The 20,707-nt window shown below is 40.7% G+C and overlaps 1 protein-coding gene across 1 annotated transcript in view; it reads right to left on the minus strand.

The window, feature by feature from the left end:
• Nucleotides 1–19,219, minus strand: part of TTC17 (tetratricopeptide repeat domain 17) — a gene marked incomplete at its 5' end in the record, with an annotated part of 149,947 nt that extends 130,728 nt beyond the window's left edge. The window contains 1 exon segment of the mRNA XM_079709468.1: nucleotides 19,061–19,219. Coding sequence (XP_079565594.1) covers nucleotides 19,061–19,219 — 159 coding nt within the window.
• Between the last annotated feature and the right edge of the window lie 1,488 nt (nucleotides 19,220–20,707).

Genomic DNA, 20,707 nt, shown 5'->3' on the forward strand with positions numbered 1-20,707 from the left:
CTATGAGGCCACCATCACCTTGATACCAAAACCAGAAAAAGATGTCACAAAGAAAGAAAACTACAGGCCAGTATCACTGGTGAACATAGATGCAAAAATCCTCAACAAAATACTAGCAAACAGAATCCAACAGGACATTAAAAGGATCATACACCATGATCAAGTGGGGTTTATACCAGGAATGCAAGGATTCCTCAATATATGCAAATCAATCAACATGATACACCATATTAACAAACTGAAGGAGAAAAACCATATGATCATCTCAATAGATGCAGAGAAAGTTTTTGACAAAATTCAACACCCATTTATGATAAAAACCCTCCAGAAAGTAGGCATAGAGGGAACTTACCTCAGCATAATACAGGCTATATTTCACAAACCCACAGCCAACATCGTCCTCAATGGTGAAAAACTGAAACCATTTCCACTAAGATCAGGAACAAGACAAGGTTGCCCACTCTCACCACTACTATTCAACATAGTTTTGGAAGTTTTAGCCACAGCAATCAGAGAAGAAAAAGAAATAAAAGGAATCCAAACTGGAAAAGAAGAAGTAAAGCTGTCATTGTTTGCAGACACATGATACTATACATAGAGAATCCTAAAGATGCCACCAGAAAACTACTAGAGCTAATCAATGAATTTGGTAAAGTAGCAGGATACAGAATAAATACACAGAAATCTCTGGCATTCTTAAACACTAATGATGAAAAATCTGAAAGTGAAATTAAGCAAACAGTCCCATTTACCACTGCAACAAAAAGAATAAAATATCTAGGAATAAACCTACCTAAGGAGACAAAAGACCTGTATGCAGAAAATTATAAGACACTGATGAAAGAAATTAAAGGTGATACAAATAGATGGAGAGATATACCATGTTCTTGGACTGGAAGAATCAACATTGTGAAAATGGCTATACTACCCAAAGCAATCTACAGATTCAATGCAATCCCTATCGAACTACCACTGGCATTTTTCACAGAACTAGAACAAAAATTTCACAATTTGTATGGAAACACAAAAGACCCCGAATAGCCAAAGCAATCTTGAGAACGAAAAATGGAGCTGGAGGAATCAGGCTCCCGGACTTCAGACTATACTACAAAGCTATAGTAATCAAGACAGTATGGTACTGGCACAAAAACAGAAATACAGATCAATGGAACAGGATAGAAAGCCCAGAGATAAACCCACACTCTTATGGTCAACTTATCTTTGATAAAGGAGGCAAGAATACACAGTGGAGAAAAGACAGCCTCTTCAATAAGTGGTGCTGGGAAAACTCGACAGGTACATGTAAAAGTATGAAATTAGAACACTCCTTAACATCATACACAAAAATAAACTTAAAATGGATTGAAGACCTAAATGTAAGGCCAGAAACTATCGAGGTCTTAGAGGAAAACATAGGCAGAACACTCTATGACATAAATCACAGCAAGATCCTTTTTGACCCACCTCCTAGAGAAATGGAAATAAAAACAAAAATAAACAAATGGGACCTAATGAAACTTAAAACCTTTTGCATAGCAAAGGAAACCATGAACAAGACCAAAAGACAACCCTCAGAATGGGAGAAAATATTTGCAAATGAAGCAACTGACAGAGGATTAATCTCCAAAATTTACAAGCAGCTCATGTAGCTCAGTAACAAAAAAACAAACAACCCAATCCAAAAATGGGCACAAGACCTAAATAGACATTTCTCCAAAGAAGATATACAGATTGCCAACAAACACATGAAAGAATGCTCAACATCATTAATCATCAGAGAAATGCAAATCAAAACTACAATGAGATATCATCTCACACCAGCCAGAATGGCCATCACCAAAAAATCTAGAAACAATAAATGCTGGAGAAGGTGTGGAGAAAAGGGAACAGTCTTGCACTGTTGGTGGGAATGTCAACTGATACAGCCACTATGGAGAACAGTATGGAGGTTCCCTAAAAAACTACAAACAGAACTACCATATGACCCAGGAATCCCACTACTGGGCATATACCCTGAGAAAACCATAATTCAAAGAGTCATGTACCAAAATGTTCACTGCATCTCTATTTACAATAGCGAGGACATGGAAGCAACCTAAGTGTCCATTCAACAGATGAATGGATAAAGAAGATGCGGCACATATATACAACGGAATATTACTCAGCCATAAAAAGAAATGAAATTGAGTTATTTGTAGTTATTTGTAGTGTGTCATACAGAGTGAAGTCAGAAAGAGAAAAACAAATACCGTATGCTAACACATATATATGGAATCTAAGAAAAAATAAAAATAAAAATAAAGGTCATGAAGAAACTAGGGCTAAGAAGGGAATAAAGACACAGACCTACTAGAGCATGGAATTGAGGATATGGGGAGGGGGAAGAGGAAGCTGTGAGAAAGTGAGAGAGTGGCATGGACATATGTACACTACCAAACATAAAATAGATAGCTAGTGAGAAGTAGCCACATAGCACAGAGAGATCAGCTAGGTGGTTTGTGACCACCTAGAGGGGTGGGATAGGGAGGGTGGGAGACTCAAGAGGGAAGAGATATGGGAACATATGTATATGTATAACTGATTCACTTTGTTATAAAGCAGAAACTAATACACTATTGTAAAGCAATTATACTCCAATAAAGATGTTAAAAAAAATAAAAGAATTTGTCCAAACATTCCAATGAAAAATTTCAAAACTGAAAGTCTTAATGCTATTGCTAAACTTCTGCCTAATTTTTTTGAGGCCCTCTGTCTAGGGTATCTCCTTTTTAAAAATTAATTAATTAATTGAATGATTTATTTTTTGGCTGTGTCGGGTCTTAGTTGTGGCGCGCGGGCTCCAGAGCACGTGGACTCTGTAGTTGCAGCTCGCGGGCATAGTTGCCCTGTGGCATATGGTATCTTAGTTCCCTGACCAGGGATCGAACTGGTGTCCCTTGCATTGCAAGATGGATTTTTAACCACTGGACCACCAGGGAAGTCCCTGTCTAGGGTATCTTCTTATCCTTGTGGCTCCTTTATGAGCCTCTGTGCCTTCGCAGATGCTAATTCCTCTATTTGGAATGCATTTCTCTTCTTATGCTTTTGATGAAAGCCAAATGACTTGGCTCAAATGACATTTCTTTTCTGAAACCATCCTTCTCTTGAGCTCCCATAGTATTTTATACATATTTCAGTATTAGCATTTATTACAGTGTTTAATTATTGTATGGCTATCTTTCAAAAAAAAATTGGGGGCTTCCCTGGTGGCGCAGTGGTTGAGAGTCCGCCTGCCGATGCAAGGGACACGGGTTCGTGCCCGGGTCCGGGAAGATCCCACATGCCGCGGAGCGGCTGGGCCCATGAGCCATGGCCGCTGAGCCTGCGCATCCGGAGCCTGTGCTCCACAATGGGAGAGGCCACAACAGTGAGAGCCCCACGTACCGAAAAAAAAAATTTTTTTTTTGTATTCCTCTTTCTACCCTTAGTACTTAATGTGCTTTCAGGTACACGTCAGGTACATAAAACATTGATGATTGTTTGATGAAAGTGTCTGATATCACATTGTCAGATTCTCTATCTCCCAAGGCATTATGGCTCACTGATGACTATCTGGAAAGGAGGTAAAGAGGCTAAGCCACCAGGAATCAGGAAAAAATAAGTCCTTGATAGGACTATGACCAGCTGTGTGACCTTAAGCAAATCACCTTCCCTGTCAGGGCTTCTGTTTCCTCGTCTATAAACTGAGGGCACCCAACCTAATGACTTCTAAAAATTCCTTATACTTTTCAAATCCTACCTCTATAAAAGATTTAACACTATTATAAAAGTATCACTTTTAACCAGCCTAACCTATGACACTGAAGTAATCTGATATTCAAATGAATGAAGTTATCATTCTTTCAATTTGCCCATATAAACTTGTACTCACTTTAGGCAAGGGACTATTTCCAAAGCTACAGTTAAAAGCTTCTTTTAAACAATCTGTCAAATTAAACCAAGGCTCCAATTAGCAGTGGCTACTTATTTCTGAGAGTTAAGTTGTTCATTGTATCATAGACAAAGTTAGCCCTCTCTGTCCTTTCACTGCTTAATTCTAAGAAAGTTCAACTTAAAAATAATCTTTCTTTTCTGATTTACAAGCTAAATATGTTACTATAAAAACAAACACATTATAGACAATATAAAGAAGAAAGTTAAATTACTTGAAATCTCACTTTCAGATATATCTGTTGTCATATACATATATCATGTCAGGATAACTTCTCTGCATTTATCAATATATACATATATAGCTATGTAGATAAATATTTTTATAAAAATCAGATAATATATCTACTGTATTGTATCATTCCCCTCTCCATTCTTCTCTAAATTTTATCAGCCTTCTTTCCCAGTAAATACAGATTTACATGATCATATTTAGTAGGTAATATTATATTAAAGTCATTTACCCAGGTTCCTACTAAAATTTATGCTCTCTTTTTAACAATATTGTGATGAATATCCTTACACTTAATTTTTTTGACAGCTGTCAAATTATTTCCTTCCCAGAACAAGAATTGTTAGGTTAAAGGGACTGCGCTTTTAAATTTATTTTTACTAGCTTTTCTCCAGAATAGTTGAATCAACTGAAATTCCTAACAACAATCACTGAGTTTCTATACACTCTTAGGGACACAGAAAAGCGTGAATATATTTTAATCTCTTTGTTGGTCGTATATATTTCTTCTTGTGTGTACTTATTAAAAAATCTCTTTTTAAATCCATCTGACAGTTTATACATCATATTTTATGAATGGTGGTTTCTAGTTGGTGGGACTTCAGATGATTATTCTCTTCTGGTTTGTGTTTTCTGACATTTTCTGCAGCAAACACGTACACTTAAATTTACAAAGTATTTCTTTTTTTAAAGTGCTATGAACAGGTTATCTTGTTAAAATGAAACTTTATAGAGTGCTATGCAAAATGCTTTATTGTATTTAAAAACAAATAAACTGTAATGACACATATAAGCTCATATCTGAGAAACAATCTTGCAGCTTTTCCTTATATACTCATAGAGAAAAAAATTCCTCTCACAGATATGGGTCCAGGCAAACACTCAAAAAGGCAACATCTATTGTATTTTCTTGTTCCTTTCTCACCTCAAATTTTTACCCTTATCTCAAATCTAGTTCACTGCCATTTTCAAATGATTGTCTAAGGAGTCCTCATCTTTGTGACCCCTGTCAGGCTAATACAGTGGCAAGCAAGATGAGTTTTAGAGGGACAGAATGAGAGGGGCAGAAAAGTCTGTTGCCTTGACTTTGCATGCAACTCTCTCTTCAGGATTCAAGTCTAACTATCATGGACTTGCACCTTTTTCCAGGTTTAGAGAAGTGTACGTTCACAAAATACCAGTTCAGCCTCAGCTCTTAAGAGGAACTTGGGTTGCTGGCTGTAATAATTGCCAAAACTTTAACATGTAACATAAACAGACCTTTTACTAGAAAAATTTAATTGTATCAGATCAATAAAACACTATTGTTATGAACTGTCAAGATTTGGAAATATTTTTATTAAAGATGACTTTTTCACTCTTAGAGCACTTGTATAGTATTTTAGTGAAAAATTAAAAACCAGTCTCAATTTTATAGAATACCAAGTTACCAAACTAAAGTTAAACTTTAAATAAACAAAAATGTTGAATCCTGACCATCACATGAATTTTTAATGTCCTTATATATTTTCTAAAGTTACCCTCAATTAGATTTTACTTTCTCATTTTCAGTTCTTGGAAGACATAGTTGTAAATACTTAAACTCACATAAAATAATCCAGGTATCTGAAGTATATTATATAGCTATAATCTAGATTTGAACACATACAGTGTTGCAGCCAATTTTATTAGAACATTCATGTCAAATAATCACCATTTCCCCAACTGATTAGCAAATAAGTAACCATTTTCAACATGAATAACTAATGAACAAGTTCTTATAAAAGTCTTATCAGTCTACATTTTATGATTTATGTTGCCAAGAAATATACAAATAACATAATGAATAAAGCAAACAATTGACAACTTTACAAGGAAAGAAAATGAAACAGGACACCAGAGTCATGAATATTTCTCATTTGTGTACTTATGATATTCTTGTAAACATACACAGAAAAAATGTAGCTGTACAGTTAGAGCGGATTTATATGTAACTCAGAAGTGATTCTCATTCCAGCAGCAAATACTGAACACAGAACAATGGCCTGACAAAGATGTCTATGTTCTAATCACCAGAACATGTGAGTATGTTAGGTTACATGGCAAAAGAGAATTAGGTAGCTGGAGACTGGACCTTTGGGAAGTAAATAGATTTAGATGAGGTCATGAGGTTGGGGCCCTCCTGATGGGACTGGTGTTCCTGTAAGAGAAGATACCAGAGAGCTTGCTTTCTCTTTTTCTCTGCCATGTGAGGACACAGCAAGACGCAGCTGTCTGCAAGCCAAAAAGAGAGCCCTCACTAGAACCCGACCATGCTGGCACTCTGATCTTGTATTTCCAGCCTCCAGAACTGTGAGAAAATAAACATCGGTTCTTTAAATCACGTTTACAGCGTTTTGTTATGGCAGCCCAAGCTAAGACAGATTTGTCAATCAAATGTTGGAAAAGGAACACTAAAATCAGTGCCAGGAATTAAAACTTAGTAACTTTATCATTATGCAGATGATGGCAAACTCAACAGCCAGGAAATTACTCTGCTATTTCGTACTGGAAATTGCTGCTCTACAAGAGACAACTGAATAAAGTTCAACTTGATTAGTCATCAAAACACTGGTAGTATCAACTGTGGGGGAAAAGAAATCAGCTTGACTAATCTCTTTTATTGCAGTCCCAACAAGTGTGAAATAAATGTTAATGACAAAGGTTTAATTTTTTCTATGAAGATAAAAAAACTTAACTGAAGGTTCCTTTCTGTTCATATTTCTACTGATGATCACAACACCGTTTAGCTAAGGGCAATGGATGGAATAGAGGTCTTTCACTAGAATTGGATTATGAAAAATTTTTTGCACATCCCAAGCAATGCTGAGCATTTTCAAACACTCCTGATGCAGTCCTTTAGGAGAACAATTTAGCAAATCTAAGAAAATTAAACATATGCATTTTTAGAAACAGGAAATTCCAATTCAAAGAATTCATCTTACAGATACACTCAATATAGGCATAGAAGCATGCAAAGATGAATGTATTAGCACGTTTACTCTCTGCAACAATGTTTGCGATAGCAAAAACAGAGAAACAATCTAAATGTCTGCCACTAGGGAACTGGTTAAATAAACTACAGAACACCCATACAACCCAATACTATGCAATCTGAAGGGAGAAGAGGGTAGCTTTCTTATTTCCGATATGGACGGATATCTAAGTTTTATGAAGTGGATAGAAGATAACGGTGAGACAAAATGTTTCCAGTTGTGCATTTAAAAATAAAGAACTATGGGGGCTTCCCTGGTGGCGCAGTGGTTCAGAGTCCGCCTGCCGATGCAGGGGACACGGGTTCGTGCCCCGGTCCGGGAAGATCCCACATGCCGCGGAGCGGCTGGGCCCGTGAGCCATGGCCGCTGAGCCTGTGTGTCCAGAGCCTGTGCTCCGCAACGGGAGAGGCCACAACAGTGAGAGGCCCGCGTACCACAAAAAAAAAATAAAATAAAATAAAGAACTATGTATTTGCAAATGCACAGAAACTTTTGGGAAGAATACACAAATAATTCTGGTTGTTTCCAGGAAGAAGGACTGTGAGTAGTTATGAAACGTTCACTTTTCATTTTATAACATACTAAATAGTGTGAAAATTTTTTTCAACAATTATCATATATTTTATATTTTAATTCAATTTTTAAATTAAAAATCATTTTTAAAAGAAAAATTTTAATTTTTGATGAGTATTTGTTTTACATATAAAACTACAGAAATATTTTTCTTTATGTTAGTAGCAATGTTTAGCACTGCAGAGAAGAGAACAGGGTTCAGAATCAGATCTGAGCTTGAGTTCACACTCTGCCACTTCCTACTTGCAGGGCTTGGGCAAGGAGTTTAACTACATTCTGCCCAAATTTATTTAATAGAAGATCAATACCCACATCTTACTGAGTCTGTATGATGACCAAATGAGATAATGAACATGAAAACACTGGATAAAGTGTTCAGTGAATTACAGACATTAAATTGTTTTTATTACAATAGAAGTTACCTGTTGATAACCTAAATTAGAGTCACTTCCATGTATGACTGTATAAAACACAAACTCTACTAAGGCAGGGACTGCATCTCCCTCACAGCTGTATTTCAAGTACCTAACACAGAAAGCATCCAAGTATGTACTGAATGAGTGAGCTAAACTTGCCCAATGCAGTAATAGGCACACAAAAAGCACTCAGCAAATACTTGCTCTAATAAAAATGTTCCTGACTCCATTTGACCACTTTTTCTTGTGTTGATACTATTCTCTTGGGTTCTACTAAAGATTAATTACCATTCTCAACTCTCCACCAAGCAATTAGACTGAAGGTAGAAAGGCCTGACCTTTGGGGGCGGGACCTCTTGCCAGTCACCTGATTTCAATTGAAATAACTAAGTTCCTCAGAGGGAAAATGAAGACTGAAAACGTTAGTTAAAAATACATAAATGAGTTCTTTTCAAAAGTTAGACTCATGGGACTTCCCTGGTGGCACAGTGGTTAAGAATCCGCCTGCCAGTGCAGGGGACACGGGTTCAAGCCTTGGTCTGGGAAGAACCCACATGCCGCAGAGCAACTAAGCCCGTGCGCCACAACTACTGAGCCTGTGCTACTGAGCCCGTGCTACTGAGCCCATGCTAGAGCCGCAAGCCACAACTACTGAAGCCCGTGCTCCTAGAGCCCGTGCTCCACAACGAGAAGCCACCACAGTGAGAAGCACATGCACCGCAATGAAGAGTAGCCCCTGCACGCAGCAACGAAGACCCAACGCAGCCAAAAATAAAATAAATAAATTTATTAAAAAAAAAGTTAGACTATGACTAACTGACTTTACTACTGACTAAATAAATATGGGAAGCACAACAGTGTGAATTCCTAATAGTATGTCTTGAAAGCAAAATATAAAGTGACAACCTAAATTTATACAATATTCAATTAATCTAAATAAGGTCACAATCTCAAATATGAGTTCTTTGAACATACCATAAAAGGTATGCTGTAGAGGTAAAATATCCAAAATAGCCAATAGGAAAGTAGATTATCTTAGGCACCATTTTACAACTCTGGGTTAGAGATACCATGTTCTTAGAAAAGTCTTAGGCTGTCTAGACCTTTTATTGGTAACAGGGAGAATGAATGAATTAGCTTGCCCCCTTTAAAGTAAATGCACCTCCCTCCCGCAGACTATTAAAACAATGGTGGGGGCTTCCCTGGTGGCTCAGTGGTTAAGAATCTGCCTGCCAATGCAGGAGACACAGTTCGAGCCCTGCCGGGAAGATCCCACATGCTGCGGAGCAACTAAGCCCGTGCGCCACTACTGAGCCTGCGCTCTAGAGCCTGCAAGCCACAACTACTGAGCTCACGTGCCACAACTACTGAAGCACCTGTGCCCTAGAGCCCGTGCTCTGCAATAAGAGAAGCCACTGCAATGAGAAGCCTACGCACCACAATGAAGAGTAGGCCCTGCTCACTGGAACTAGAGAAAGCCCTGTGCAGCAACGAAGACCCAACGCAGCCAAAAATAAATAAAATAAATTAATTTTAAAAAACAAAGACAAAAACAAAAAAACAATGGTGGCCCTTCAGTATGCTGATATGAGATGCAAGAGCTAATACAGGAGTAATTACTGCTTGCACACACAGACATTCATATACTGTCTCACTTATTCAGTATTTACTGAGTGTGCATCCTGTGTCAGGCACTGTTTTAGGCACTAGGGTTACTTCACTGAACAAAACAAAGTTGTTGCCTTCATAGAGCTTATGTTCTTGTAGAAAGACAGGCAATAAACTATACCTTACAATATAGTGCCAGTAATAAATAATATGAAGAAAAATAGAGTGAGAAGACAGAGTGATGGAAAGAGATGCTGTTTTAGACAGCTTGGTCAGAAAATGGCTGACATGAGATCAGAGGCCTGAAAGAAGAGAAGGGCTGAGCCATGTTGATGTCTGCAAAAAAGTGCTTCAGGCAGATGAAGGAGCAAAAGCAAAGGTCTTGGTGAACCAAAAACAAGTGAGCTTGGTGCTTTAAAAACCACCTGAAGGCCAGTATGGCTGAAACAGAGCACACAGGAAGGAAAGTAGTATCAGCGCAGAGAGGTGGCCAGGAGCCAGGTCCCAGATCTTGCAGGGCCTTACAGGCCATGGTGAAAACTAGGTTTTATTATTTAAGTGTGATGGGAAACCACTGAAGGTTTTCTGATACTCTTTGCTTCCCTTCCCCCAAGACCCCTCAAGGAGTGGCATGACCAAAACTTATGTTTTTTAAAAGATTGCTTTGGCTAATCTGGGGAGAACAGACCCTATGGAGCAAACGTAAAAGCAAAGAGACCAGTTAGGGGGCTACTGCATAGGTTCAGGAGAGAGATGAAGATAGTCTGGACCAGGGTTGTAAAAGTACAGGCGGAAAGACATGGTGGGATTCAGAATACATTTTGGAAGTTAAGTTGACAGGTTGTTGAGAGACTGGGTATGAGATGTGATGTGAGAGAAGGAAGAGTCAAGGAAGATACCAAGATTTGGGGCCTGAAAAACTTGGTAACAGGTGTGGTGGAGTGGGAAATCAAGAGTCAGTTTAGCACATGATGTATTCGTGGTGTCTATTAGGCAGTTGGGTGGAGAGGTTGAGTAGGCAGTTGGATATATGACTCTAGAGTTCAGGGAGAGACTGCAGATTTATGTATTTTATGCCATGAAACTGCATAAGATTGTCTGGTGAGCCACATGTACAGAGGGAAGAAAAGGGGCACACCAATATTTAAGACCCACTAATCAAAAAGGAATTCAGCAGAAGAGAATGAGAGGCAGGGGATTTAGAAGGAGAACCAGGAGTATATGTTCAGGAGGTCACGTAAAAAAATCGTTCAATAAAGTAGGAAGACAAATGCTGGGCTGCTAAGAGGTTAATAAGTAAGATGACTGAGAACTGAGCACCGAATTCAGCAATGTGGAAGGCCCGGGGTATCTTGACAAGAGTCGTGGGGATGCAGAACTGATTGCAATGGGTTTCAAATAGACCTACATGAAGAGAGGAAGGAGAGCCTGTGAGCACAGACAACTCTGCGGAGGTGTCTGGCTATAAAAGAGCCACTGGCTAGAGGAATTCCTTTTGCTCTCTTGCCACTTGCCATCACGGAGCACAGCTGAGATGCAGGCACTGCTCACACCCAGCTCCCTACATTTCGGAGTGCAAAGCTGTTCTAATTTTTGACCTGACCTGCTGGCAAGCCCTCTTATTCCTGACTGTCAGAGTGCCTTCTGTTCCCTTCCACCAGAGCGGCTTCTAAACTGCAACAACTGCTGAAGCCCACAGCTGATCCTAATCCCTCCTCAACAGTGCAGCTGCCGGTTCCCATCTACCTTGCCTCAGCCCTTTCCGATCCTTTTTCTGTTTTTCTTGTTTATCATTTTCCTGTCTCTTCTCCATACATTTTATGTCTGAGCAAGAGCTGACCTTTTAGATATATAATGTCAGCAGCGACAGGATGACTTCCCTGGCAGGCACAACCTGATCACAACAGAGAGGCAAGAGTAATCCCTGAAATTATGGCTGTCACCTGTGTACAGCATGGTTTCTGAAGGCCTCAGGGCGGACTCACTGATGGGTTACTCAGAGATTTAAAGATCTCCTAGAAGGTCTGAGGGTTCCTTTACGCCAGTCCCTGATGACAGCCACACTGGTGACTATCGTAAGGCTTCATTCAGACAATGGTAAATTCCTAAAAGGTATCAATAGGAATCATTTCTCATACTTCCTTATATGATCCATTCAACAGACATTACTGTAGCCTATGTGATTAAGCAGTGTGAGAGACGTTGGAGTTGCAGAGAAGATGGACACAGCTGCTCCCTTCATAGAGCACAGAGTAGTCTAGTAGGGCATTTACATAAGTAAACAGACACAACATGGTATGGCAAATGCTTTCATAAGGGAATGCAGGATGCTCTGAAGGCACATTGAAAGAACAGCTTATTCAAATCTGTGCATCACAGAAGCTTCCTTGAGAAAGTGATGTTTAAGTTATGAAGAGTATGAGTTAGCCAGATTAAGATGTTTTGGGGGAAGAACATGTACAAAGGCCCAGAAATAAGTGAGAACAGAGCATATTTGGGGACACTGACAAAAGTATGACTAAGTATGTTACGTGTGTATATTCTGAGGTGAGAGTGGGGCACTCAAGAATGAGCAGAGACAGACGAGAGAGAAGGAAGGGCCAGATCTCAAGACATGTTAATTTGGACCATATTCTGGGATATGTACCAATCTGTTAAAGGTAGTTTTTCCTGGGGAGTAAGAATACTACCATAGTGTTAGGTATTTACTTTTACAGTGCCACGCACCACTTTTGTAATTCAAATTTTTTAATTAAACAGAAAAAACACAGAAGGTTTTAAAAGATTACTCCGCACTGTGGAAAAAAATGGACTAGAAGTAGGACAAGACTAGAAGCAGGGAGTGCAGTTAAGAAGCTACGGCAATTAATTAGGTGGTTGGAATTAAGAGTAATGGTAGCGGCTACGGAAAGAAGCAAGATATAATTAGAAAGTAAAACTGAAAGCTGTTGGTAAGGAAGAGGGAGAAATTAAAAAGGACAACCAGATTTCTGATGTGGACCAATAGGCAGATGATGCATAGTGGTGTCTTTCATTAAGTTTGGGAAAACAGGGCATGACATAGGTATAGGTGTAAAACTGAGTCTAGATTTGGTCATATTAAGCTTGACGTACCTAGAGGACATTCACATGGAGTTAAAAGTTACCACAGAAGTCTTGAATTTGTAGCTCTGGAGAAAAAAAACTGAGTTGTAGAAAGAAATGTAGATATTCCCAGCATACATATGGTAACTTAAGTTTTGGGAAAGGATGACATTTCCCAGGTGTACAAAGAGAGTAAAAATAGAAGCCTGGAACAAAGGCTGGAGGAAGAGCAAGATCTAAAACTGAATTTCTCATAATGATCTGTGACCCATCCGCATCACACTCTCCTGAGGAGTTTGATAAAAATGTGGAAACCTTGGCTCCACCATCAACCTACTGAATCACTCTCAGTGACCTGGGAATCTGAATTTTAAGCAGGCATCCCAGATTATTTTTGTGCAAAGTCTGAGAACCACTGATCTAGAAGATAAGCGGAGGTGGAAGAGCCAAAACAAAAAACCAAAAACCCAGAAGGTTAAGAAGCAACTGTGCTCTGCTCACCCCTAAAGAAAAATGAGAATTTTGTGCCACAGTAGCCAGTGGAAAAGAACATACCCTCCAAAGCACTGTGGGTTGGTGAAAAGGAAGACATCAATAGATATCTGTTCAATAAATAATTGGGAAAAGTATTTAAAGTTATAATTTATCTCTATATTTCCAAGTTCCTATTACTACTCTACTGTATAAACAAACAATACTTGGGTAATTTATAAGAAGAAAAGTAATAGTGGGAAATATCTTAAAAAATGGATTGAATGAGAATCACTTTTGATATCAACGTCTAGTATAAATTGCAGGTGCCTAGCTACTGAATAACCACTATGACCTCTAGGTCCAAGTAAATCCCTTAAGTGTATAAACATAGAAACATGCTCTATGTCAAAAGATGGGTTCAGTTTTGAAAAGCACCAAAATGAAGCTGTCAGCTTCACAGTACAATATGGTTGTTCTCTCCCAGATTAACCAAATCACTTAACATGAGACCAAAATTAAACCACTCCTTCACTTATAAGCTGTTAAAAATCAATAAATAAAGATTTAGCCAGTTTGTCCAACTAAATATGATAGCTCTTCCCTAGGTCATAGTTGCTGAAATAGTTGCTTATCAAACAGTTCTTTGCCATGTTTGCTAAGCTTCAGAACATTAGTTTTGTCAGAAATCTCATTTGTTCTGAGCAGTTAAAAGGATCTGTACTCTGAAGACATCTGCTTGACAGGAGGCAAAATGATTAAGTGACCCCCAAATTAATTCACACCTATTTGGGACCCTCCCCCATCCACCCACCCCCAATTTAAAGTTATCACAAAACATTCTGCAAAGGTAAAGCAAACTGGAAAAGAGAAGACATCTACTTCATTTGGTTTTCTTTTTCTTTCTGTTCCTTCCTTTGTAGGTGTTATGCAGATAAAAAAGCACTTCAAACTTAGTATAAAGTGCTCGCTTACACATTACTGCAGATAAATACATTTTTACTTATTGTTACCACTAAATGCCATTCATTAGTTGTGGCTTTGGGTGACCTTCTCTCCTATGAGTCGTACCATATATTCTTTAAGAATTTTTTCCAAATCTAAAATGCCATGGTTCTAAGATTGGAGGAGAGGGAAACAGCAGCAAAGAAAATAAATAATATAATGTTATGAGAGAGTTGATACTCTATATTTTCAAGTTTTAGACCTAACTAACATTTCAAGAGTTCATCTGTTAGCTGGTAAGCTGTAACATGACGCATAAATTTTTTCCAAAGAAATGATGTGACAGATAGGCTCTTAGGCTAATTCACAAAAGTTTATTTAACCTTCAGTGCAAAAGAACTGCTAGGCACTTGTGATTAAAATAGAAAACAGGTATTGCCACAAGAGTAATTAAGCAAAAACAATCTCAAAATGAAACAAACAAAAATTTATCTTGAAGTCAAACAGAAGATCTAGTTACTGTAGATCTTCCTAGCAACTAGATTATAAAAGCTCATACCTCAAGTCCATGGACTCCAAGTTAAGGACTCTTGCTTAAATAAGGTGAGAGGATCTTACTAGTTTTCAGGTACAGAGACATTAGGGGTTCAGAAGCATGCCAAAGCCCAAAGCTGGGAGAACGGCACAGAGCTGGAGAGGAGAAAGAGAGGAGGGGCTTTTCTTAGACGTCCTCTGACTGCAATGGGAAATGAACTTAGTGACTGGAGCATTCTCTTCACATCCCAGCTCCAGTATTCCCTGTACAACACTCCTGGGAGTTCAGTGGCAGCTCAGTAAACACAGAGCCTAAAAACATGGATGGCATGCTTCCTGGATGGAGCAGGAACTGTGGAAAGGAACAACTCCCTGAGTCGCCATGCCAAGTACTGGACATCTGCTACTGCCAGAAGCAGCTCAGCTTGGACTGCGAGGAGGCTGCCTGGAGCAATGTCTGCTTCCCTGCTCTGACTGAAAGGCCCATTTCAACCCCCCAAAGATATACGGCTTCCAATATATATGCATGTTCACAAGTCTGCAGTCTGTAACTTGTGGGTGCCTATCTTTATCATCTGCTAAGGCTTGAAATAGAAAAGCCAAACGAATGTTCTCTTCTGGGAAGGACTGCTTACTGTACTTAAAACTTTAACTATAATGATGGAAAATGTCCCTACCTAAGTCTGTATTTTGGGCAATTCAGATTTTTAATTTATAAGTACTTCCCCACATTCACTCTGGAAAACAATGATCTATTACACTTAATTTGGATAGGTTTAAATATCAAGTGAAGGACGTCCCTGGTGGCGCAGTGGTTAAGAATCCGCCTGCCAATGCAGGGTACACGGGTTCGAGCTCTGGTCCAAGAAGATCTCACATACCACGTAGCAACTAGCCTGTGTGCCATAACTACTGAGCCTACGCTCTAGAGCCCACGAGCCACAACTACTGGCCCCATGCACCACAACTACTGAAGCCCAAGTGCCTGGAATCCGTGCTCCGTAACGAGAAGCCACCACAATGAGAAGCCCACACACCGCAACAAAGAGCAGCCCCCGCTCACCACACTAAAGAAAGCCCGCACGCAGCAACGAAGACCCAGCGCAGCCAAAAATAAATAAATAAATAAATTAAAATAAAAGTTTAAAAAACTAAATTAAAATAATTAAATAAATATCGAGTGAAGAGTTTCAAAAGGTATTTTCTAAGACCTGCTATTTCAGTTTGCCCTTAACCCTTTCCCTAATATTAAGCAACTTTAAAAATGAAATCAGGGGGATTTCCCTGGTGGCGCAGTGGTTAAGAATCTGCTCAAACACGGGTTTGAGCCCTGGTCTGGGAAGATCCCACATGCCACGGAGCAACCAAGCCCGTGCGCCACAACTACTGAAGCCCGCGTGCCTAGAGCCCGTGCTCTGCAACAAGAGAAGCCACTGCAATGAGAAGCCCTTACACCCCGATGAAGAGTAGCCCCTGCTCAACACAACTAGAGAAAGCCTGTGCAGCAACGAAGACCCAATGCAGCCAAAAATAAATAAATTAATAAACGTATAAAATTAAAAAAAAATTTTTTTTTAATGAAATCAGGGAGCTCCCTGGTAGCCTAGTGGTTACGATTCCAGGCTTTCACTGCCGTGCCCCAGGTTCAATCCCTGGTCAGGGAACTGAGATCCTGCAAGCCGTGTGGCACAGCCAAAGAAAATGAAATACTTCTGTTCTCAGATGTTATAACTAAAAACAAGTAGCAAGGGATTTGGTACGCCTGGTAAGACACAGTACATATACTAAATTTTACTTTATTTTTTTGGATGTAGACCATTTTTAAAGTCTTTATTGAATTTGTTACAATATTGCTTCTGTTTTATGTTTTGGTTTTTTGGCGGTGAGGCATGTGGGATCTTAGCTCCCTGACCAGGGAACGAACCTGCTCCCCCTGCATTGGACAGCAAAGGTCTAACCACTGGACCGCCAGGGAAGTTCCTATACTAAATTTTAATTAGTTATGTTTCTGAAAGTATGAATAGATCTGCAGTACACCCAAATCCACATACTAAAGAGACCTTTCAATTCTTTAATAAGTATATCCAAATGTGATAATTAAGCACAATGTAAATTGAGGTTTGGATTCTGCCTGCAGTCAAATTACTGCCAGGAAGGGCTGCATGGGTAATGTATGCAGAGCTATCAGAGTGGAACGCAGAAGCTGACTGTGAGTAAGCTGACTCTTACTTTATTTACATGCGCTTTTCCCCCCGGATTAAATCCAACTTCCCTTCCTTAGCCTCTTGTTACACTGTAGTCACCAACTTTATTTCTTCTGGTATAAAATTTTGTAGTTGCCTGGACTTAACACTGTAAATGTTATGTAGCAAAGTAATGGAAAATTCACCAAAGAGGATCACTAAAAAGGCATGTAGTAAAGAAATCTTGCTTTCCTAACTCTAAGCCTAACTACCTACTGTAGGAGTGACTTGGAAGAGATCCAGAAGATTCTGTAGATTTCTCCCTTTCTCAAGCAAGTTTTTAGTAACCCCTACCTTTCCCCCACCAAAACATATGTACCCAATGTGCAAAAAGAAGGAATGTGTTAAAAAACAAAAACCAAATCAGATTCTACTTTCCCTTTGCAATGTTCAGCATATAAATACATTTCTACCAGCTTTCTACCACTTTTCAGGTGTGCTACTTTCTCAGTTGAGTAGCTGGATATCAAAATGAGAAGAAGTCAATGTCAGGGAATATAAATAGCTGTGGCCCAAAACAATACTGCAAAAGAGCCAATAGGAGAAGGGCTCCCCAAAATGCAGCAGGACTTAACGCCACATCTCCCTTCATAAGGGCCTCAGGGAAAACCATCCTCAGGAGAGAGAAGAAGGACAGAAGCAACCAGGATTCACACAAGATTTCCAATCTTTTGTTAGAGGTGAATTTGTAAGTGTTGTCTAGGGTTTCTGAAACACACATGCGTATTTTAAATCTCAGCTGGTACGGCCATGAAAAGGAAATTTTTTTTCTAATGTAACTTAGGTATAGAGAAATGCCACCCCACAGAGTCAGTCTTTTCTCAGATACACACTGAAAACCACTCACCAAAACCAACGCTGACTTTTAAATTGCTTTCCTCATTCATTACATTTAAGACAAAATTTGCCATCACGTGGTGAATCTAAATGTGAACCTCACTTCACACAAAGGTAAGCCTAGCATTGTGTTCCTATCACCATTCATTACATACAACCCAGTACTTTCACAGGACAATGGTTAATACATTTCAGCTTGGTGGGCTAAATTAAATTGCATGGGGCACACAGATCACTTTCTAAATGTTTGCTGGACTTTATAGGATTGTTCTCAGGTGTTGGAAGTCATTAAGTTTATCAAGTTTCTGCAGCAGAACACACACTCACGCATTCTTTAGGCATCAGCAGCATTCACAAAATACAGGCCATCAGAAAGTTATGTAAGAAAACCAGCCTCTCCTCTGAGGAATTAATTCAACCTGACAAGAATCCGGGAAATCGCATATCCTCCCTGAGGGGCTGGGTCACAGGAACTAGGTAAAGAAACAAGGCAAAGAACACTGGGATACTAGGGCGGTTGACTGCTGAAAAGATGCAGGCAACGCCACCAGAGGCATCCTCAAGCATTCCTTCGCAAAGAGAGTGTGCGTGTTGTGTCTAATGAGCCCCTGCTGACCTGGGTAACGGTACCAGCTGAAACCACCACAGCTTGACACGAACGCCAGCATGTGGGACAGGAGACTGGGGGAAGTAGCATTAGATGACACACTGCCTAGGGGTGCCGAAGCTGTCACCTCCCTAGGACTCGCGCACACCCGGGCGCTGCCACCTGCTTTCTACTTCCTCGGGGAGGGCTGGTGACGCGTGGGCCAGAGAGGCACCAGAGGAGGGATAATGAATCCGGGTTTTAAAGCTAGGGAGCCAGATAATGTCCCCAGGACCCGAACTCCCGGGGAGAGTCGCCCGGCCCCTGGGGTGGAAGCCTGAGAACTTGCAGGCAGCCGAGGCCAGGTCCAGGACACAAGTGGGAAAGGGACCGGTCCGAGGGCGGAGGTCGCCCACACCACGACACCGGGACCGTGGGACGACAGGCTGGGGGCGGGGCCGCGCGGAGCCAAACAGCCAGGGGCCGGGCCGGGGAATCCCCCCCTGGCGAGGCAGGGCGCGGGGGGAGAGGGACACCCTGGCCGCTACCTGCTGCTGGATCTTCCCGTCCTCAGTGACGACCCAGTGCGTAGTGGCGAAGGCCCCTCGAGCTGCCACACTCAGCAAGGCGGAAAGGCTGAGGAACCAGCCTGGACTGGAGCACGGCGGCAGCTCGCACCGGCCGCGGACCCCTACTGCCGCCGCCATCTTGCCCCCCCTAGCCCGGGTGCTCACACCGGAAGCGGAAGTGGACCCCCGCCGTTCGCCATCTTGGGGAGGTCGACGCTGGAAGAGGAGGAGGAGCCGAGGGGGCGCTGCCCGCTGACTACCGGCTTCTTCGGCCTCGGGCTCGGTTTAGGCGGCGGGGAAGCGCGGCCTCTGGCGCTGGCCCAATTTGGCTTCAGGCCGGAGGCCACTTTCTTGTTATTGTTTTCCTGTGCGCGATACGATCTCGGAGCGTGGGAACCAGAGGGAGAGAAAAGTAGTGTTCCAGTTGGAGCCTAAGCCAAAATGAGAGGGCTCAGAGTATATACATATAACTCTTTGGTTTAAAAAAGAATTATTTTTATTTCTGATTGTGTCAAATGGTTGGAAAATAAAAGCTGTGCTTTCGAAACACCTAAGGGAAGGGATAGGTTCTCTTTTATTCTTAAAACCTCACAATAGGGGGAGCTTCAGAATTGGGAGGGTTGTTAGTCTAGGGCAGCACCGTCCAGTAGAACCGTAACTCGAGCCTTGAACCATAATTAAAAAAATAAATAAAATAACATCTTATTTAACCCATTATATGCAGTATATTATTAGTTCAGTGTGAAATCTATTAGATTATTATTAGATTATAATTAACATCTAATTATTATTAGAAATTACTGAGGTATTTATTTTTGTACCAAGTTTTCGAAATCCGTATGCATTTTACGCTTATAGCTCATCTAAATTCGGACTAGCCAGATTTCAGGGGCTAAATAGCCACGTGTGACTAGTGACTACCTTACTGAACATCATAGGTCTAGATCTGGAGACCAGCAGCATTGGCATCACCTGGGAGCTTATTAAAAAAGCACATTCTTGGGCTTCCCTGGTGGCGCAGTGGTTGAGAGTCCGCCTGCCGCTGCAGGGGACACGGGTTCGTGCCCCATTCCGGGAGGATCCTACATGCCACGGAGCGGCTGGGCCCAGTGAGCCACGACCGCTGGGCCTGCGCGTCCGGAGCCTGTGCTCCGCAGCGGGAGAGGCCACAACAGTAAGAGGCCCACGTACAGCAAAAAAAAAAAAAAAAAAAAAAGTACATTCTTGGCTCTTCTGTCTCTTCCCATCAGATTCTACCTTTTAACAAGAGCCCCAGGTGACTGGTATGTACATTAAAGTTTGAGAAGCACTTCCTTCTAGTGCATCAACATGCGGGCCAAGCGGACTAGCCTGGCTTCTAGGTTCTAGCTAGCTATGTCGTTTTAGGTGTGTCAGGGCTGCCTTCTAGCTATATGTGTCATTTTATGTTTAGGTTCATTATGCTTTGGGTTTTTTTCTTTAGGAAAAGGAGGATGAGAATTATGCCTGACCACTTCCCTACTCAGGTGTATTGCAAGAAAACAAATAATTGCCAAGTGTTTAAACATCACTTCATGCCATGGAAGCCGTTACCACAGTACTGGCTTTTTATGTCTTCTTAGAGCAGCTTTTCTTAAGAGTACTGAA

Source organism: Hyperoodon ampullatus, assembly GCF_949752795.1.
Source record: "Hyperoodon ampullatus genome assembly, chromosome: 7".
NCBI classification, from domain to species: domain Eukaryota; kingdom Metazoa; phylum Chordata; class Mammalia; order Artiodactyla; family Ziphiidae; genus Hyperoodon; species Hyperoodon ampullatus.